This window comes from Pteronotus mesoamericanus, unplaced genomic scaffold, assembly GCF_021234165.1.
Source record: "Pteronotus mesoamericanus isolate MK-2021 breed Mesoamerican mustached bat unplaced genomic scaffold, CSHL_Meso_final contig_163, whole genome shotgun sequence".
NCBI lineage: Eukaryota > Metazoa > Chordata > Mammalia > Chiroptera > Mormoopidae > Pteronotus > Pteronotus mesoamericanus.
In genome coordinates, this window is record NW_026555064.1 from 6,487,564 (window position 1) to 6,505,963 (window position 18,400).

Sequence of the window (18,400 nt, forward strand, 5' to 3'; positions counted from 1 at the left end):
AACCCTGCTTCCCATTCAGCCTTTTTCCGTCAAGTTAGAGAATTGAGCCCCAAGGCCCTAAAGCATCCATTGTATGTACTGGATTAACTTCTGATGACTCGGCCCTGGAACTGGCTTTGTACCATCTGCGACAGTTGAGAGAACGGCTGCTCAGACAATTTTCTGGATCATGGAGTCGGAATCCAGAACCCCAGTTGCTAAAGGCTGCACCATCAACCACTGCCAATCGAGTCCCCACACAGTGTTTTTTCCCTTCTTGTCCTCCTCTCCTTGCTTCTGCCTGCCCCGGGGGTCGGGGGCAGGGGGACGGGGCTCTCCATGCAGCTGCATCCCCATCCCCCACAGGCAAACGCACCTCCCCTCCGTCTCTCCTGGGGCCAAGAACAGGGAGCCCACCCCTACTCCCTCCCCCATTTCACTGCCCTCTCCCTTCTGTAATTAACATGCCGTAGAGCAGAGCCGGAGGACGAAGTGTCAGGACAGCGGAGCAAAACCTCTGGGCTTTGATCCTGGCTCTGTCACTCTCTAGCTGCAGCGACCCTGACCAAGCGGTTTAACTGTTCTGTGCCACGCCTACCTTTATGAAAATGGGGGTGCTGGTAGCCACCCTCAAGGGGTTGCTATATTAAATTATTCAACATGCATTAAGCATTTAAAACAGCTTCTGGCACATAGAAAGTGCACAGTGTGGCCGTTAGTATGATTATGAGACAATCGTGTGAGGCCAGGCTGCTGATCCTTTCTTGGGTCTGTGAATTGAGTAGGGCTTTGTAACTCGCCTCACGTTGGAAGGATGGAAAGAAAACATCCTCAGGCCTCTTTTCCTACCTACGTATTGTGGCCATTCATTAACTGAACCTACCTTTGTTGAGCACCTACTAGGTGCCCAGTCGGTGGTTCTCAAAGTGAACCCCAGCTCTGCAGCACCAGCATCGGCTGGGCCCTTATTAGAAATGCAGATTCTCACCATCCTCAGCCCCCTTTCACCCTTCTCCCAGGATTTTCCGAATCAGAAACTCTGAAGCGGGGGGTCAAGCAACCCATGTTTTAACAAATCCTGCAGGGGCGTCTGATGAATGAAAGTGTAAGAGCCAGTGCCCTTGAAGGAAAGCACTGCCCCTGCTGGGCCCCAGGGAATATGAACACAAATGAGACCCTGTCCCGGACCTTCAGGAACATGCATGACTACTGGGAGAGACGGATCTGTGAACAGGAGCAACCAAGGGCTCTGAGAGGTACCGGGGAGACGCTGAGCCACAGAGGAAGAGTGGCCAGGTGTGCATTCTGCGAGGAGGGTTTGGAAAGACCTCCTGAGAAGCAACGCTTGCACGAGTCATAGGAAAAGACTGGAACCCTTCTAGCTCCACTTGGGGAGGGAGAAGACACTCATGGGGAGGGGCCTGCATGCCCAGGTGCTGGGCAGACCCGCACACAGAACTCAGCCCTTGAAAGTCAAGTCCTAGAGAAGAAGGGTTTGTGTTGGGTCCCGTGTCTAAGCATGACTGGCACCCAGAGACTCCAGTAACTATTGGAATGATTGGACACAAAGGTCCTAAATTCCCATGTATTGAATTTTCACTGAGTCGCTTCTTTTCAGCATAAGATAGTAAAACAAACAAACCTATGTGTGAGTTTTCTGCTTTATGGCTCCATATTCCTGAAGGAAGTTGCCAATGACTGGGTTGTTGAACAGGCTGTGTCTTAACGCATGGGGTGGCAGTAAGATGCATGTTGCCACGAAGTCTACCTGGGTAGCTCAGTGGGGCCCAGAGCACTTGCTTGGTACAAGGTTTCAAAGGTGCAAGTTTTTCCAAATGTGCAAACTATGCATGCTTTGTGACAACATCGGTTTTTACAATAGAAACCATGTCAGGTTCCTCATTAAAATGTGAAGAACCAAATGTCTCAGCGAGCGTCCTCCCTTCTGCTCTGGTTAAGGTCGACTCTGCATACAGAATGGCTGGGTCTCGGACTCTGCTCGGCATGTGCTCGGGAGCTGCCCCATGCCAGATGCTCGCTCTCCTTTCTTCTGGATGCCAGGGCAGCTTCACAGCATCGGAAACTTCCCCCTGGGTACCCCGGCATCTTCACACTGACCCCCGCGACAGGCCTGGGGGCCAATTCAAAAGGAAGGACTTATGCCAAATTAGACCCCAGCGCTGAGGTTTCCTTCCTTTCAGAGCCACTTCTAAGGGAGCCGTCCTGCGGGATTTCCTCCCAGCCTCCCCGCCGTACCTGGTCTGGCTTTGCGTAACCCAGTTAATTACATCCCTGGCCAGCTTGCTCTGGCCTCTGATCTGACAAAGTCTCTGAGGAGTGCTGCTCTAACCAGTGTTCCTCATCTAGCGGAGCAAAGATCATAGGCATTTCAGAGGAAAAGGGACCGTGGAGACCATGGGCAACTTCCCCCTGACCCCACAGCCCCGTTGCTGTCCCCTAGGAACATGAGGCTTCCAAACACTGAACACGCAAATGATGAACGGGAATTAAAATACATAATATTCCTGAAAACCAGAGTTGAAGTGGATTTTCCTTTACTTCTCTTAACAAATTTGATCTTTTGGGGGTTGAAAATAACCCCCAAAATTAACATAATAAGTGAAGTCACATTTTAGCTTTTCTCTCCGCTTGATCTCTGAGTTCTCCGCTCTGCAGTAATACTTTACGGGTAAGCAAACCACCTTCCAGTGCAGGAGAGCCATTACCACAGCGCAGCTGTGGCTGGAGGGTGGCTCATGCGTGTTTTAGAAGCATAGCCAATGTCGTGTCATAGTGGAGGTATTAGAGATGTTCATTGTGAGCCACTTCTTTCTGGACCTCAGTTTCCACATCTTTAAAAAGAGGGAGTGGAATGGGACTACAGGTCTCTTCCAGGGTAAAGGCTCTCTCCGCGTCAGGTCTTCCCCTCCAGAGCAGCATTAGGGATTGAGGAGGGGGTGGGAGAGCTGAGGGCAGAGGGCACGCACAGGATGCCCTGGCTCTGCTCTGCGCACTCACACGCACGCACTCACAGACATGTACACCTTCCCCGAGACTGACGTTCACAGAGACCCTCGGTCACACAGACACGGGGACACACACACTCTCATCCTTTCTTCCCAAGGTCCTTGTCATGACTAGGTGCCCTTTGTTTCTAGGTGCACATGGGAGTTAATAGTGTTACTGGTGATAAACAAGCAGAGAAAAAAACAGCACCATGTAATTTTCATGGTACTACATGTTTGTCACTCTTTAGCACCTCGTGTGCACAGATTCCTTCATTTGCTCATCCTGCACAGGTTTATTCATCTGCAACATCCTCGCTGTGCCAGTCACCTGGTTAGCACTGGGGTGACAGAGAGACTATAGCTTGTTATATGGATATCATTAAAATATCTTAAAAACATTAACTGACTGAATTATGTTGAGGTAGAAAGAGGAACAGGGCTACGTAAGACCGTCCATGAAATTCCAGGTAAGAATTATTCCTTTTTCCCTGGCCTACTTCCCCTGGAATCCTACTGCCTCTCCACACGTTGTAAGCCCTGTGGACGGAGCATTGTGCCGGATGCTCCTGAACTTGAAAACTTTGTGTTCTTTAAACTGTTTTCTTCTGTTCACCCAGTGCTTCAATTTCCTGTAAAATATATTTTTCTTTATTTCAGTCCTTGCCCCAGGGACATCTCAGAATTAATATTTGTGAAGAGAATATATTTGTTAAGTACCTTGTGCCTCAAGGACATAGTTGCTCTAAACTAGGCTGAAATTCTTAGTTTTTACTACTCTGGCTTTGCATAAAAAGAAATGCCTGACAGCCATTCAGCGTTTAATACACAGGAATCTATCTGTTCCTCGCAGTTCCACGCTTCCCGCTTCACTCTCTTCATCCCTCTAGTGTGTCTTGGTCCTGTGGGAAGAGGCTGTGGTTGTATGTGTGGGTTGAACGGACAGCCCGTGGTCAGTGCGGAAGGTGGTATTGAAGGCATGCGGGTCCCTGATGGGCAGGACGTACATTCTTGGCACTCTGAGTGCCTCTCGATCGGGCTGAGGCCAGGACACAGAATTTTAATAAAATGCTCCAGGGTGTGGAAGAGATTTTGGTAAGCCATTACACGCAGGAATCAGTGAAAACAGCGATCCCACATCATTTCATCCCCAGCTATTGACTTCATTTATCTAAATATTCGATTCGTTTTATTGAACATTCTATGCCCTCAGTCATCACTACCTCAAAGTATTGTACAAGAATTATTTTCCAAAAGGTTTTGCAAGTCTAACTAAGGTTATGTAAAGACGAAAATGGAGGTTTGGTCTGGGGGGAGGGAGCGTGAAAGTAAGTACCGGGGCTGGGGAGCGCATTGGTGACGGTTGCACAACAGAGTCATACAAAAGATAAACACCAATGGGACAGGCTGGTGTTCATCAGGTTTCAAAACAAGGAGTTCACAGGAAAGACAGCTTTCAAGTTCATAGGAAAACCATTCAAGTTTGTAGGAAGACAGCTAATCCTGGTGGTGGAGGCCGATGTGAGTGTGTGACTGTGTTTGCAGACAGACACGGCCGTGTGCTGCTGATCGCATCTTTTTGAAGCTGAGATTGCAGCAATTAGCGCAGAAAGAACTAAAAAGTAGGAATTACGAACGGTGTTAGGACATACCCATTTGGGAGAGGTATACTGAAATTTTAAGGTGAATAAATCATGTTTCAAGATTTCCCATTTACTACACTTTGTGTAAGAAAAAAGTTTTAAAAAATCTGAAATTCATTGTCTTTGTTTTGAAGGAGTAGGAAAGTCAGAAAATATTTCATTGCTTTTTGATGAGAGAATAATAAAATATTCTTGTTTGTTTTAGGTAGGTGATAGGTGAAATAGCAATCACATAAATGGTGATGATAGGTAAACTATCATGGACTTAATAATAAGCAATTTAAGTTAATTATAAAACAATATAGTTATCATTTTCTCCAATATTATTATCCCAATCAATATTGTATATTAAACTACTTAACAAGCTATTTTGTGTCAAATTTAGAAAATTAAAAATAACTTCACTTGCTTTTTATATATGGCTACCAAATTTTTGATGCATGTGAGAGAATTCATTTATTACATGAGTTAAGTAACATCAGTATTTGCTGACTGATTCCAAGTAACTCTAACTCCTTATCTTCTTATTTTGCAGCTTGGCTCATCCTCTTCGGTGCCTTTTACATCTATTTTCTCTCAGCTTTTTATGACTGTCGTGGTTCCTCTCGTCATCGGACAGGTAAGTTCTCCAATTCTGTCTGCTCTTTTCTTTACAGATCAAATTGTAAATTCTTATGAAATGTCAGGACAGGTAAGAAAAGAGATGGAGGAAGAGACCGTTAAATGAAAATACATGATTATGAAACACAGGTTTTATCAACAAACACAATAGTCTCACCTTTTTACGTTTTGTTTTTTTTTTTTTTAGTTAATAACAATATGCTTCACAGATAACTACATATAGGGACACCTGCACAGAATCTTGATTTTTTTACATTTATTATCCCTTCTTTATAGCTGTGCAGCTAGCTTGAAAACATGTAGTAAACCATTACCTTACTCTACCACTTCTGATGCAGCCTCAGGGTTTACGACCGCTGCTGGGGACAGGCATCTGTCCTTGGCTGGCGGCCTCCTAGGCACCTCCAACATCAGTCATCAGATCTGTGATCACATAATTGGTGAAATAAACATTTAATTCTATTAGCTCTTAAACTGGATCTTAGAAAATTTAGTTTCCTTCATCATTCTTGTTGGATTGGATAATAGAATAAATTCTTATCTTTTAATTTCTTACAACAAGGTAATAATAGGCATGTAATTTAATTATCAGCATACAAATTTTACAGCAAGGTTGTTGTCGATTTTTGTGTTTGTTTTGTTTTGTTGCTCATAGGTAGCCACAGTAAAGAAGGGAAGAATTTAATGCACCACTAAATGAGCAAGGCTTAGGGAACAAACAGTATGTTTGGATGATTAAGAGCCTAGATGTGGGTCAGAGCAACTAGAGTCTAGAATTAGTTCTACCTTTTATTTGCTGTGCGACTTTGCCAATCATTTCATCTCCCGAGCTCTAGATTCATAATTTATTAAATCGTGTAATAATACTGATGCCCATCTTAAAGGGCGGTTGTGAGGATTACATGAAATACGGATGCGTAGGGAGGTTTTGTCATTACAGAGCCTGACGCAGGTAGTCACACCACCACCATCAAATTCCCTACAAATGCTGCACAGAAGGCAGCTCTCTGAAGTATTAACTATAAAAATGATGTGCGTGTAGACATGTAATGTTTACATGCGGTCTTAGGTTGGGGCCCCGGGAAGTGGACTCTGAGACCCAGGTTGCCTTGCGGGAAGTGCACTGGGGAGCGCCCTTGGGCTCAACACCTTTGGGAGCTTGAGGAAAGGACGGGATGAGGGAGGCGGTGACTGTGATGCAGTCCTGCCATGGCCTCCACCCACCCCAGGGCGGGGCCTGGCGCTGGGGCACCTCTCGGACCGGACCAGGCACGAGTGCCTGTCCTGCCTCCTCCCGCTCCCATACCGGGTGTGACCTCGGGTGGATCTGCTCTCTAAGCAGCGACTCCCAGGGAGACTCAGCTGAGATCTTTCAGTCAAACCAACACACCCCGCAGAGGTGGGAACAGCACCCCATTCCTGAAGGGATGGATCTGGGAGGCGGCCCAGCGCATCCACTCTACATGTACTAGTCTTTTTATTTTATTTCAATTTTATACTTAGAAAAGGGACAGAACTTAGGATAAGGAGGAAGGATTTTAAAGCACTCAAAGAATACCATTTAATTACATATAGGTTGATACTTGAAAAAAAGACTTCTCCCACAGTGCTAATCACAGAACAGGTATTCAGAGTAAATATTATGTTGTGCGTGCGCGCGCGCACACACACACACACACACACACACACACCCCGCCCCCCCAACCTCTTTGTCACACTTCCTACACTCTTGCCTCCCTGGCTTTTTCTCAATTCCTGCTTAACTTCTTTGTTTAGGGTGTCTTCCCCGCCCCAGCTCAATTGCTCATTTGACTCTTTAATTCATGTCTTCTTTGAACCACCCACCTATCTAACAATTCCTAGTTATCTTTATGGCAGCACCTTGTCTGATTCCTTTCCTATCCTGTTTCGTTACTACATACCATTGGTTTCCTTGTTAACTGTCTCCCCCATTAGACCATAATGAGTACAGGAACCGTATTTGTTTTGCTTGCCATACCCAGAGCATAGGCACCCAGTCAGCATGTGCTGAATGAATGAATGAATGAATGACGGAGGGAGTGAATGAGTGAGCGTCCTACGATCAGTGAGGGAAGTGTTGTGTCTTAAAGAGACATAATACCGACCTGTCCTTCTTCAGCTCTAGGTAGCTTATGCTGGGGATAGTATTAGTTTAAACCCATACTTATTTTCTTGGTTCTGAAAGTAATTTCATGTACTAACCAGGTCTCGTACATTTTTCTCTTAGTGGATCTTGGAATTATGTCTATTAATGATAAGCGTTTAGCTTGAAACACAAGGACAAAGAAAAAATCTTTGTCTCGGTCATTCGACAGGTTTTTGTAAGGTATAGGGCTGTATAATTTATATAATTAAGAACATTCATCCAGAAGAAGTATGAATTGTGCAGTCGCTTATCCTTTACAGGCCCAGCACCGTCGCTTGTCTAAATGAGTGCACCTCCCAAACCCGCCTCTCGGCTCTGAGCCTCTTCCCGTTCCGTCCGCGGTCTTCACTGCCTCCAGGGTCGTCCTGAGAAACAAACCGGGTGCTCCTTAAAAACGCCCCTCGTGGCTCCCTGGTGCCCATCCCTGTGTGGCCCGCAAAGGCCTTCGTCATGTGGTGCCCCTCCCCTGTCACCCCACCACCCTTCATTTAGGCCCCTGTCCCGCCGTGCTGCCTGCACCCCAGCCCCCCGGGCAGGCCCCTCGCTGCTGCACACTTCTCACCTGCCGTCCCACCTTTTCTGCCCGCAAACGCCCATCCGTTCATTCCTTCAGACCCAGAACCGAGACGCCCTTTGATGTGCGGGGACCTCCTCTGACTCCCTGGCCTGGCCTGAACTCCAGTTCCCCCAGGGGCTTCATTCATACGTGTTTCAGGGGAGATTATAATTGATCTGCGAGCTTCCTGGAAGCAGAGACTCTATCACATTGTAAGAAGTATAGGTATAGCCTGTTCCGTCATAGGGGTGAGCTGTATACAAAGAGTGGCTGAAGAAAGTTTTGAATTTACCATCACGGAGCCCCCAGCAGCTGTTTTCCTGAGATCTCCAGCTTTGCTGGAAAGAAATGCATCGTGGGTCTCACCTTGTCTTAAACTCATGAGCCCAAGTGTAAAACGTTGCATCACGCTTCCTAGAACTCTCCCTCTGCCTTCTCGTAGGGCTGCTTCACCCCGACCTGTATTGTCAGGTCCCTTCATCTCCCCAACCCTCCCCAGCTGCCGTTCCACACGGGGCGCCCTGCCTGGCTCTGCCCTGCCCCTCGGACGTGCCGGCCTCGACCCAGCCTGGCAGACTTTGCACCCGTGGGCCCCGTGCTCGGCACACCTCCCCCCACTCCTGTCCCCTCCTCACCTGCTAGCACCCCATCCAGTGTAAGTCGCTACTTGATAGGATCGTTATCTGCTTTTTGTTTGTTGTTTTTGCTTTTTACTTATCTCTCCTAACTAGAAGGTGAACTCCAGGAGACCAGGGATCCCTCAGGAAATAAGAGTCCTATTCCTTCTTATCCAGCAAACCAGGCTTTTGACCTTTTACGTAACTTGTGTGGGCTCCATGTGCCTGTGTTTTCAGCTGCAGACTGAGCAGGAGAGTGATATCTGTATGACGCTTCTCATGAGAGGGAGATGGAGGTATAGTGGGAAAGAATGTTCAAATTGTCAAGTAGGTGGAGGGGACCTATTGTATTCATGTGTTATGATTCATTTATTATGATGTTTATACTTTTTTACAAAGTATACTATATTATTTTGAATCTACTCAATATTCAATACGAAATATTTTAAAAGAAAAATGTTTTATAAATTGGATTTTATTTTATATCCTTGAGTATACATTTCAACAGAATATTAATGAAGAAAAAACACTCTATGAAAATTTATGGATTCAACGGAATAGTGGATAAAAACTGAAGAAACAATCTGAAGCCACCTTGAGGAAAAATGAATTTTAAAATTCAGACTTAATGTGAAAAATTATCTATCATATATCCCCACTCAAAAATCAGTTTATAAATATAAAGACAGAGTGAGGGGAAAGCAAGAAAATACCCTGGGGAAAAAAACCCGGAAACTAAAATGATAGATATTACATTTCTTAGTTATCTCAGTATATGGGCATTCATCACCCAAGATGTGTTAGTTTCCCCAATTTCCGTCTTGCAGGCCACGCAGTAACTGATGTGCATCTTGGCCTGCTAGAAGCACAAGGATTGGGGTCAAGTCTCCCTTTACTGGTACTTAGATTAAAATTTAAAACATCAAAATATAGAAGATGATACAATAAAATAAATAGCCGCAGAACACTTTCTTCCCTTCTCTCTCCATAGGAAAAAGCAAGCAAGTGAATGAGAACTTGTCACGTAATTGTGAACACCAAATTTCTCTGAGCTTTGAGAGGAAGTGGAGGAGCATAGATTCTGCCGGCAGACACGCTGGCCACCTCTCCTGAATGGGCCCTTTCCCCCTCGTCTTGACTGTTTATTTTTCCCCAAGAGGGAATTCTGGAGGCATCAGTGTGGTTGTATTGATCTATCTTGAACAGAGTCTTGTTTTCTGTAAGAGTTTAAACATTTCTATAAGACAAAGAAGTCTGGGGCATTAGAAAATGACATGGGTGCTTGACAAATGGAGAATGATTGTATGAAAACTGTAAGTGGCTGGGCTGAGAGAAGCTGCGGTTCCCGGAGCTGATATCTGAAGCGCATCTCCGAGGCCTACCAGCTCCGCCTCACTCAGTCGTTTAGGAAGCACGTGAACACTTTTCTAGCTATACAGTGCAAACACAGCTGTTTTGTGAATTTAATTTTAAAGGAAGATGGAAAAGCTCTGTAGAGCCTGGCAAGGTATAAAATGATTTACTTAGAAAACACAGATAAATATCACTGTAAGACTAAAAACAGTGAAAGACAATCTCTTTTCCTCTAGGGTTATCGTTTCACTTGTCGGTCTATCCAATTCCCAACTTTCTCGTTGTTTTCTTTATCGAGATTAAGTGTCTGGATTAAGGCATTGATGTGTTTAGAAGAAAAGCATTTTAGCCAGAAGGATGCAGGACTCAGAAGCCCCCTTTACTTGTCGTGTTAAAAGAGCCCTGCATACTATGAGCCTGAGGATTTGTTATGAAGAAAGAGATGATTAGGTTAACTAAGTCAATTGCTGCTTACTAAGTTGCTGATTAGAGATCTGTCTTGATTTTGAAAATGGCGTGGACTTTCCAGTTACACCTCATTTGCACGTACTTGTTTACTTTGCCAGAGGGCAAGATGGTGGTGGGAAAGGCACTTTTACTTTTGGAATTAGAATCACACATTCTATAACCTATTGCAAGGAGGTCTTTGTGTTTTTAACAATTTTATAGGAAGACCACATCAATTTCAGTAACACCATGTAATTTCCATTTAGTCTATTATACTTCCTAAATGAGTTGAGTGGTATTAAATTTGGGCATCTGCCAGGTTCATGCTACCAAACACTAGATTATGAAATGACCTTTTAAATGAAGTCCCTCTGAAGCCCTCTAATAAGCAGCTATGCCCACTGTGGCATATGTGAATATGGGGCCATCTGGGTACTTCGAGTACTATTACCCAAAATTTATAATATTCCAACACATCGGTGCGCAACACTGTGTGACAGGCCGCTCTCACTTCTCTGTACGTCACTACGTTTTAACTTTAAAGAAAGAAATGAACCCTAGATAAATTCCCATGGTTTGGGATCACTTCTCAAAAAAAAAAAACAAACCCATAATTTTTTAATAAATTCGGCTGTAACTTTAATTACAAGATCTACTTTAAAAAAAAAAATAACCACTATTTATCTGTACATAAACCACACTCTTTCCCCTTCATTCCACCCACCTGAGCTTCAAAGTGTCGTCCCTATATCTTTCCTGTACCAGCTGGTCAGCTTTCTGCCAGGAGCCCTTTTGCTAACAGTTATTTGACTTACGCAGTCTTGAGAATGGACGGAGTTGCTTCAACAGCCATTTGTTCAGAGGTTCTCTTGAGAGTAGTTTATTTTGCTCTAGAGTGTCTGCGAAGGTATGTTCCATTGCAAATTAAGGCTTCTTAGTGACAGAGTAGAAGATGACAGAACCCCGTCAGCCTTGTCAGAAGTTCCCTGACCTCATTATTGTTAATGGATCATGGTAATTCAGCCTGTTGTGAAATCTCATGTTCAATTATGCAGGATAATGAGTGACTCAAAACTTAATATGTCTCAACTGTAGTCCCTATTACAGGGCTTGTTCAGCTTCTTTCAAAGTGAAAGGTTTTAACTACAGTGGTTCACTCTTACATCCAAATAAAAGTTATCACTTATATTCAGACTGTCCTGATTTTAAATATCTGATTTGGTTTTAAAATATGAGAGGATTGCCATATAACTTTATATTTCACTGGTTCTTGTACAGGAAAATTAGGACAGGTTGATTCATTTTTAATTGTTCATTCTGGAATTCTAAAAGCATGCAAATGGCATTTGTCTTTGGATCCACAAAAACTCTCGATATTCAGTTTGAATTATTCAAGCTCCCACAACACATGCACTTTTGCTTTTCAAGCATGAGTTATAATTTAATTAAAAACTTCTGGTGCATTGCTAGCATTTTAAATATTAATATGTTCCATGGATCACTTCCGATTATCTACTGTCTTGAAATTTCTTGAAGCTGTCAGATTTTTAAGGTTCCCAAAGTTGCACTTGGACTTGTCTGTTGAGGCAAAGGGGACCGTGATAATGACGCACATCCATTAGGATGAGCAGAGGAGACAAACTTTGGGGAGGCTTAATGGGCATGTCTCAGTGACAGCTAGCAAAGAGCATTTGGGATGATTAAGGACGGATTTGAATGCAGTTGAAAATACATTCTCATTATGGACACCGGCGGAAGTTGCGTTACAAATGTTAAATTCCCCCGAAGAAGAGCGGTGTGGCGGAGGAGCTTTGAAACTCCCTGTGGCCGCCATCCAAATCATGCTCTTCCCCACACGTCTTCCTGCTGTCGGAATTGTCTTGACGTGCCCGATTCCATCCCGCCCTCTCGGAAAAGCGACCCACCTGTTGATCTCTGTGTTTCAGATAGTGCGAAGGTACATCAAGGACTGGCTCGAAAGAGCCAAGCCTCCGTTCGGCGCCGTCAGCAGCAGCGTGCTGCTCATGATCATCTACACGACATTCTGCGGCACGTTCTCCAACCCGAACATCGACCTGGATAAGCTCAGCCTTGTTGTCATACTGTTCATAAGTAAGTCGCTGTCCCCTCGCCTCCTCAACAGCAAAGCGTAGCAACTTGTGTTTCCTAAATTCACTTCGGGTGTTAATTTGGTTAGAAAAGAAGGGTTCGTTTCATACTCTTATATATGCTCAGTGACGTTATCATGTGCACCTGTTTTTCAAAAGACATCAGTAATGGCCTCCGTCTTTTTATGTCTGATTTACAATGGTTGATGCCAGCTGAAGCAGCCATAGTATCTGTCAAATTCAAATGTTAGTTCGAACACTTTTTTGCCAATTAATAGTATCATAATTTAAGCTAATCTTATTCTTTAGCATGAATGAAAAGTAAGATTTCTACTCCATGAGATTATTATTTTATAATGGTTAAAATGTGAATATTTACATCATCTTTCTATTAAAATATACTCAAAGTAATGTAATTTTATTGTACGAAGTGGCAGACTATAATATGCAAGTGCTGTCTTAAAAATTTGTTAGTGTGTAATCTGTGGCTGCTTTCAATTAGAAGGCAGAACTGAATAGTTGCCATAGAAACCATATGGCCCTCAAGCCTAACATGTATTTTATGTGGCCCTCTAAGTAAACTTTGCTGACTTCTGCGCCGGAGGAGAGATGGCAAGAAGAGAGGTGTGTCCCTGGCTGACAGCATCAGCCATAGGCGAGGCCAGTCTGTCAAGCTTCTCGGTCTCTGTCAAGCTACCGGCAGCGCTCAGAACAATATTTTAAAATGTAATAAGTAATTAAAATACTGATTGTTAACAAAAAAAAAAAAAAGAAATCTTTTGTTTTACTTATCCTGTAATACCAAAGACAACTTTTGGTAATTGCAATATCTAATAATCTTATGTTAATAAAATCAAGATGAGTTATTCCAAAATATTTATTATAGCCTACTTCATTTATGCTATTTGCTGTAAATACTCAGTATAAACCAGCTGTCTGTAAACTGAACAAATTAAATAAGCAAATCTTAAATCAAAGAAGGTTTTAGATTTGTTGTGAGCAGTAGACCTTGTCGATTTTATCTGGGGATATCGTTCGTAAGAACAGGTTGAGTCCCACTAATTTAAATGATTTTATTGTTTCAGCAATCTATGCTTATTTATTCATTTGTTTGTTTTCCTATTTGAGTTCTCATAAATTTCAGATCAAATGAAGCATACTGGTAAATATGCTACAGATACTGCTTTTATAGCACTAATTTAGACTCAATCTTTTTTTTTTTTTCAGTATTTTCTATTCAGCTGAGTTTTATGCTGTTAACCTTCATCTTCTCAACAAGGTAAGTGATTTGGCATTTCTTGTTGTGGCTGGTTTTCTAAATGAGGATGCATGTTCTTGACCTGACCTCTATGCTACCACACTGTGCCCACCTTTCTCCTGTCTGCCTGGCCGTTCCCCCTGCTCCTGCCATCCTCCAGTTGAGACATTCTGGGAGGGTCAGTCCTTGGCCCTCCTCTCTTCTAGGCACGTGGTGGGTTCAGGCCGCCTCATGCATTCTGCCAGCTCGAGCTGTTGGCTGGCAGCTGATGGCTGGCAAACCCAGACCTGAGTGAGCTCCAGCGTGACTTACCACTTTGTCATTCACCACTTAGGTATCTTTACCTGACTGTCTTAACCAGACCCCATCCTCAAGATACTCAGAACAGAATTAATCTTTTTTCCCCAGCACTATCTCTTTCATTTATTTATTATTAATGGAACCACCATCCATAGAGTTACTCAGACTGGAATCCTTCACTTCATTATTTTTTTTTTAAAATCTCTTGATCCTACCTCTGTAATATTTTTTGTGCTCCCAAACCCTTGTCCCACTCAAGATTATTGCAATGGATATCTTACCGGTATTTTCACTTCTAGGCCTAACCTTCTTACGCATTTCACACCGCTTCCAATGACTCAAAGTTCTGAGCATAGCGCTCATGTGTAGCGCTCTTCATTGGTTATCCAGTGTCTGCAGAATGAAGTTCATTTTGGGGGGCTAAGGGCAAGGCCTGTCTCATGAACCACTCATTACTAGCAATCACACTGGCTAAGCTTTTGGTCGAGGTAAAAATCTTTGCTGTCCCCTGAAAGAGCCTGCGTTCTCATTTCTGCCCTTTGCTAAGGCTATCCCCGTGTCAAAATTGGTCTCCAATATCCTTGTTTATTTTCCCTGGTCCTAAAGGCTCATCTCTAACGCAACTTCTTCCACCCGTATTATACACTCAACAGATATTACTTGAGCCTTTGGTATGAGAAAGTTACCATAGTGAATGCCAGAAATGAGAGGTAATTTTGAACCTGCATGAGTTTATAGGCTAGATGTGTGCATTGATAATTAAGTGTCCTCTTAGTGGTACAATAAGTGAGCCTGTCCGTCAATCCAAAGAAAGTGGTAGTGCAAGGCTTCATGGAAGGGCTGGGGTGTCACATGAGTCACAATGAATGACTAATTGCTCTGCAAACAGAGATGCAAAGAAGGGGTTCTTGGTGGGAAAAGAAACAACAAGGCAAATGTGGGCACGCACACACGACATGCTGGGACAATAAGAGTAGGGGAAGATTAAAAACAGCAATAGGACCTGGAAAGGTAAGCTTGGGACAGACCGCGAAGCCCTTGAATGCCAGGTGCTGGCAGCGAGGTACCACAAGGGAGAGGGCCTGGGTCGTTTACAAGGCCTGACATGTCGGAGCAGCGAGGGTCTGGGCCTCACATTAGGTGGCTGGCCCTGATGGCACTTGGTACGGCAGGAGCCTGATCAATAAAAACTCATAGGTTGGTGTAATTGGAAGCATTTTTTCCAAGCGTGTGGTCATGATTTTTGAGTAAGAGTAAAGCCTAGAGCTACTGAGTGACAGAGAAAATGTGACCTATTTGGGTAAGTCTGAGAGTAGGAGCTATTGTAAAGAGTTTTTGGGTGTTTGTTTGTTTTTGTAAAAGCCTTGTTAGGTCACCTTAGAAAAGACGTTTGCCTTTCCCCAGCTGTTTGTTTGCTGGTCCTCGTGGCCGGGGCATCATCTGACCACTCCTCCCATCCTGTCAGACGAAGTCAGGGGCAATATCCTGTCAGTGACTGAAAAACTCTTGGAAAACACGGGGTAGCCACTGTTGGGATTGCCGGAGGAGAGATGGCGGTAGCACAGCTGGTTGAATTCGAATTGAGAATTTCCAGCCTGAAGTACTGTGCACTTTCATGAATTTTTGAGACCCTTTTACTCTGCCTATTTCTTCGCTGAAGTTCTGTTGTGTTTTGAACTTGCTCAGCCCAATGTCAGACGTGCCTTCTTTGATAAACACCAGAATATGGACTGGTCGTAGTCCTGCTCCTTGGTAATGGGTGTGTAGCCACAAGAGAGCCCATTAAAATTGGGGGATTTTTCAATTGAACAAAATTTGGAAAATGGTTTTCACTTGTTTTCCATGCTGAGCGGCCTTATAGCACCTGGGGAATCTATGGGAGGAATGAAATGGCCAACACTTCCTGAACCCTGCCCCGTGCCGGCAGTGTGCCAGGACCGTGCATGTGCCGTTTCTGGTAACTCCGGCAGCGGGGACCAGACTGTGCATGTTGCTATTTTGCAGATGAGGACCCACCGTGAGAGCTGTTTAGTTTACCACCTCGCCTAAAGTCAGATTTTAGTAGCAGTTTAGTGGCTTACCCAAAATCAGACGGCAAATTGCACACTGAGAGTTGAAATCCACTTCCATTTGCTGTTTCCAGAAGCATCGACCCGTGATTTTTCTGCTGCGCTAAACTACCTCAGTTACCTTTAAAATGCATAATGCTCATTTTGCTTAGGGAATTTATAGGGAATGTTTAACAGGATTCTTCAAGTTCACACAGAAACATAAACAAATTAATCAGAGATACCAAGAGTTGGAACAAGGACCTATCTGGTATAAGCTGTTGAATACAATTTTATTTTCCTACTTTTTTTCCTTCCTACTTAAAATTGGTGAAATCAGCCTGGGGGTTTCTTTCATCTTTTTGTTACCAATTCAGTAAATCTAAAACCAATGACAATATCAAGACACAAAAATCTCAGCATGGATAGCAGTCTTTTTTGTACAGCATGCGCGCTGACCTGCGATGATGGAAGTTTAGCATAAACCCAGGAGAGATCCAGCCTAGAAAATTCAACTTCCCTGCAATACTCTACTTACCTGGTTAACATTTCTTAGACTGACTGAGTGACATGTTGTCATTCTAGTGTCTGGCATGTGAACCTCTTCTACTCTGAGTGTTTAAAATATACTTGAGAGTTATTATTCTGGTTCTCATTGTTCAAGCTATAGAGCGGTGTTCAGGTTATAAATTCCACCTATGGAGCCCAAAGGACTTGAGTTTCAATCCTGTTTAATAACTTCGTAAGTTTTGTCACTTTCCTCATTTATAAAATGGAGACGGTAGTCATACCTATTAGCATTTCTAGCTTTGTAAAACATTCTTTCTGACGTTTCTTTGTCATAGTTTCTAGGAAATTAGAGTTGATTCATCAGACCAAGAGCCAGCCAGCAGTGACCTAAGCTTTCTACAACTTTGAGAAGCTGTCAAAGTTAAAAAAAAAAAAAATGTTGAAAAAACTTAGAAAAAGAAAGCAGTCTTTGGGAGCCTTTTAAAAATATATAAAAGACAGTTTGATAAGCAGATAACAGAGTAATAGAAACCTAGAATGTCACTAGAGTGACAAAAGAAACCATTAACAAGGGAAAAGGAAGAAAACAAATATTCAAATATTTGTGTAGGCCTTTTAATCCTTATCAGTACATTTGTCTCACTGGGCCTCCCACCATAGCCCTGGGAGGAGGGGGTGGGGGAAGGAAGGAAGGGAGGGAGGGAGGGAGAGGAGGAAGAGGGCGTTGCTATTAATAGTAAGGGCAATTTTTTTAGTGCCACTCAGCTAATGACACAGGAGGTCATCTCCCAAAATGAGCCAAGACAAAACGCAGGTCCAGAGGTTAACAAAGGAAAGCACTTCACAGGGAAGTTTCCTCCTCTCGGCACATCGGGCTCAGGCAGGATCTCTCAGAGGAGCTTTCATACCCCACATTCTGAGAGTCTACCCGTAAAACCTTCTGACATGTTTTCCTCTGTGGGTACGGCAAAGGAAGGCAAAATAAATATCATGTGGAAAACACTGATTGAAAGCTTTGTAAGAGAATAAAAAGACCAGCTGGGAAGGAAAGGAAATAAACATCTCAAGGGAAGCCAAAGTGATCAAAAGAATTACAAAAACAGGATAAAAAGAAAATCAATATTAAAAAGAGATAAAGTAGAATTAGAAAATAAATAGTAATGTGATTCCTTTCGAAAATGTGAGCAGACACAATAGAGATGCTAATCGCTGAAAATAATTATAGGCATTACTATTTAAATACAATGTACAGCTCTCTCTGTCTTTCTGTGTCTAGTCTTGACTTTCTACCATCAAGCCCTCCCTCGAGAGTATGGCTGGGGGAAGGTCGCTGAACAAGATAACTGCTCTCATCCACTAAATTTTGTGGTGGTTTTTGTTTTTGGTGTTTTTTAGACTTTTCTTCTCAGAGGCAACCTCATCTCCAAGATCTGGGGCAGCCCACTTGTCAGTTGTGTGACTTGACGGAGGTCATTTAACCCTCTTGTGCTTCGAGTTCCCTTTGTGGAAAAAGCAGGGCAACAGGACTGTGCAGAGAAGGGAGAAGCACAGGCAGCGAAGTGCTTAGAAAAGAATCGGTGTGTCCTGCTGCGGCTATTCAGCCCCATCGTCGTCCTCCTCTTCGTGAACGGAGGATGACGTGAGCGCCTGCTGCTCTGTGGGTCCCCCAAGATCCAGGACGTGAAGTGGTCTCTTACTTTATAAACAGAGTACAAGTTAGCCCTGTTTCAGGGGGATATTGTTTTTAACCTTAAACATTCCGTTTTTAAGCCTCCGCCCCGACTGACA

The 18,400-nt window shown here is 43.6% G+C and overlaps 1 protein-coding gene across 1 annotated transcript in view; it reads left to right on the forward strand.

Annotated features, from left to right (window-relative positions):
* SLC10A7 (solute carrier family 10 member 7) overlaps positions 1 to 18,400 on the forward strand; it is a 195,239-nt gene that overhangs the window by 145,968 nt on the left and 30,871 nt on the right. Inside the window, exons 7-9 of the mRNA XM_054562781.1 lie at positions 5,163 to 5,246; positions 12,335 to 12,500; positions 13,724 to 13,775. Of these exons, the coding sequence (XP_054418756.1) occupies positions 5,163 to 5,246; positions 12,335 to 12,500; positions 13,724 to 13,775 (302 nt within the window). The remainder of the gene's footprint in view (positions 1 to 5,162; positions 5,247 to 12,334; positions 12,501 to 13,723; positions 13,776 to 18,400) is intronic.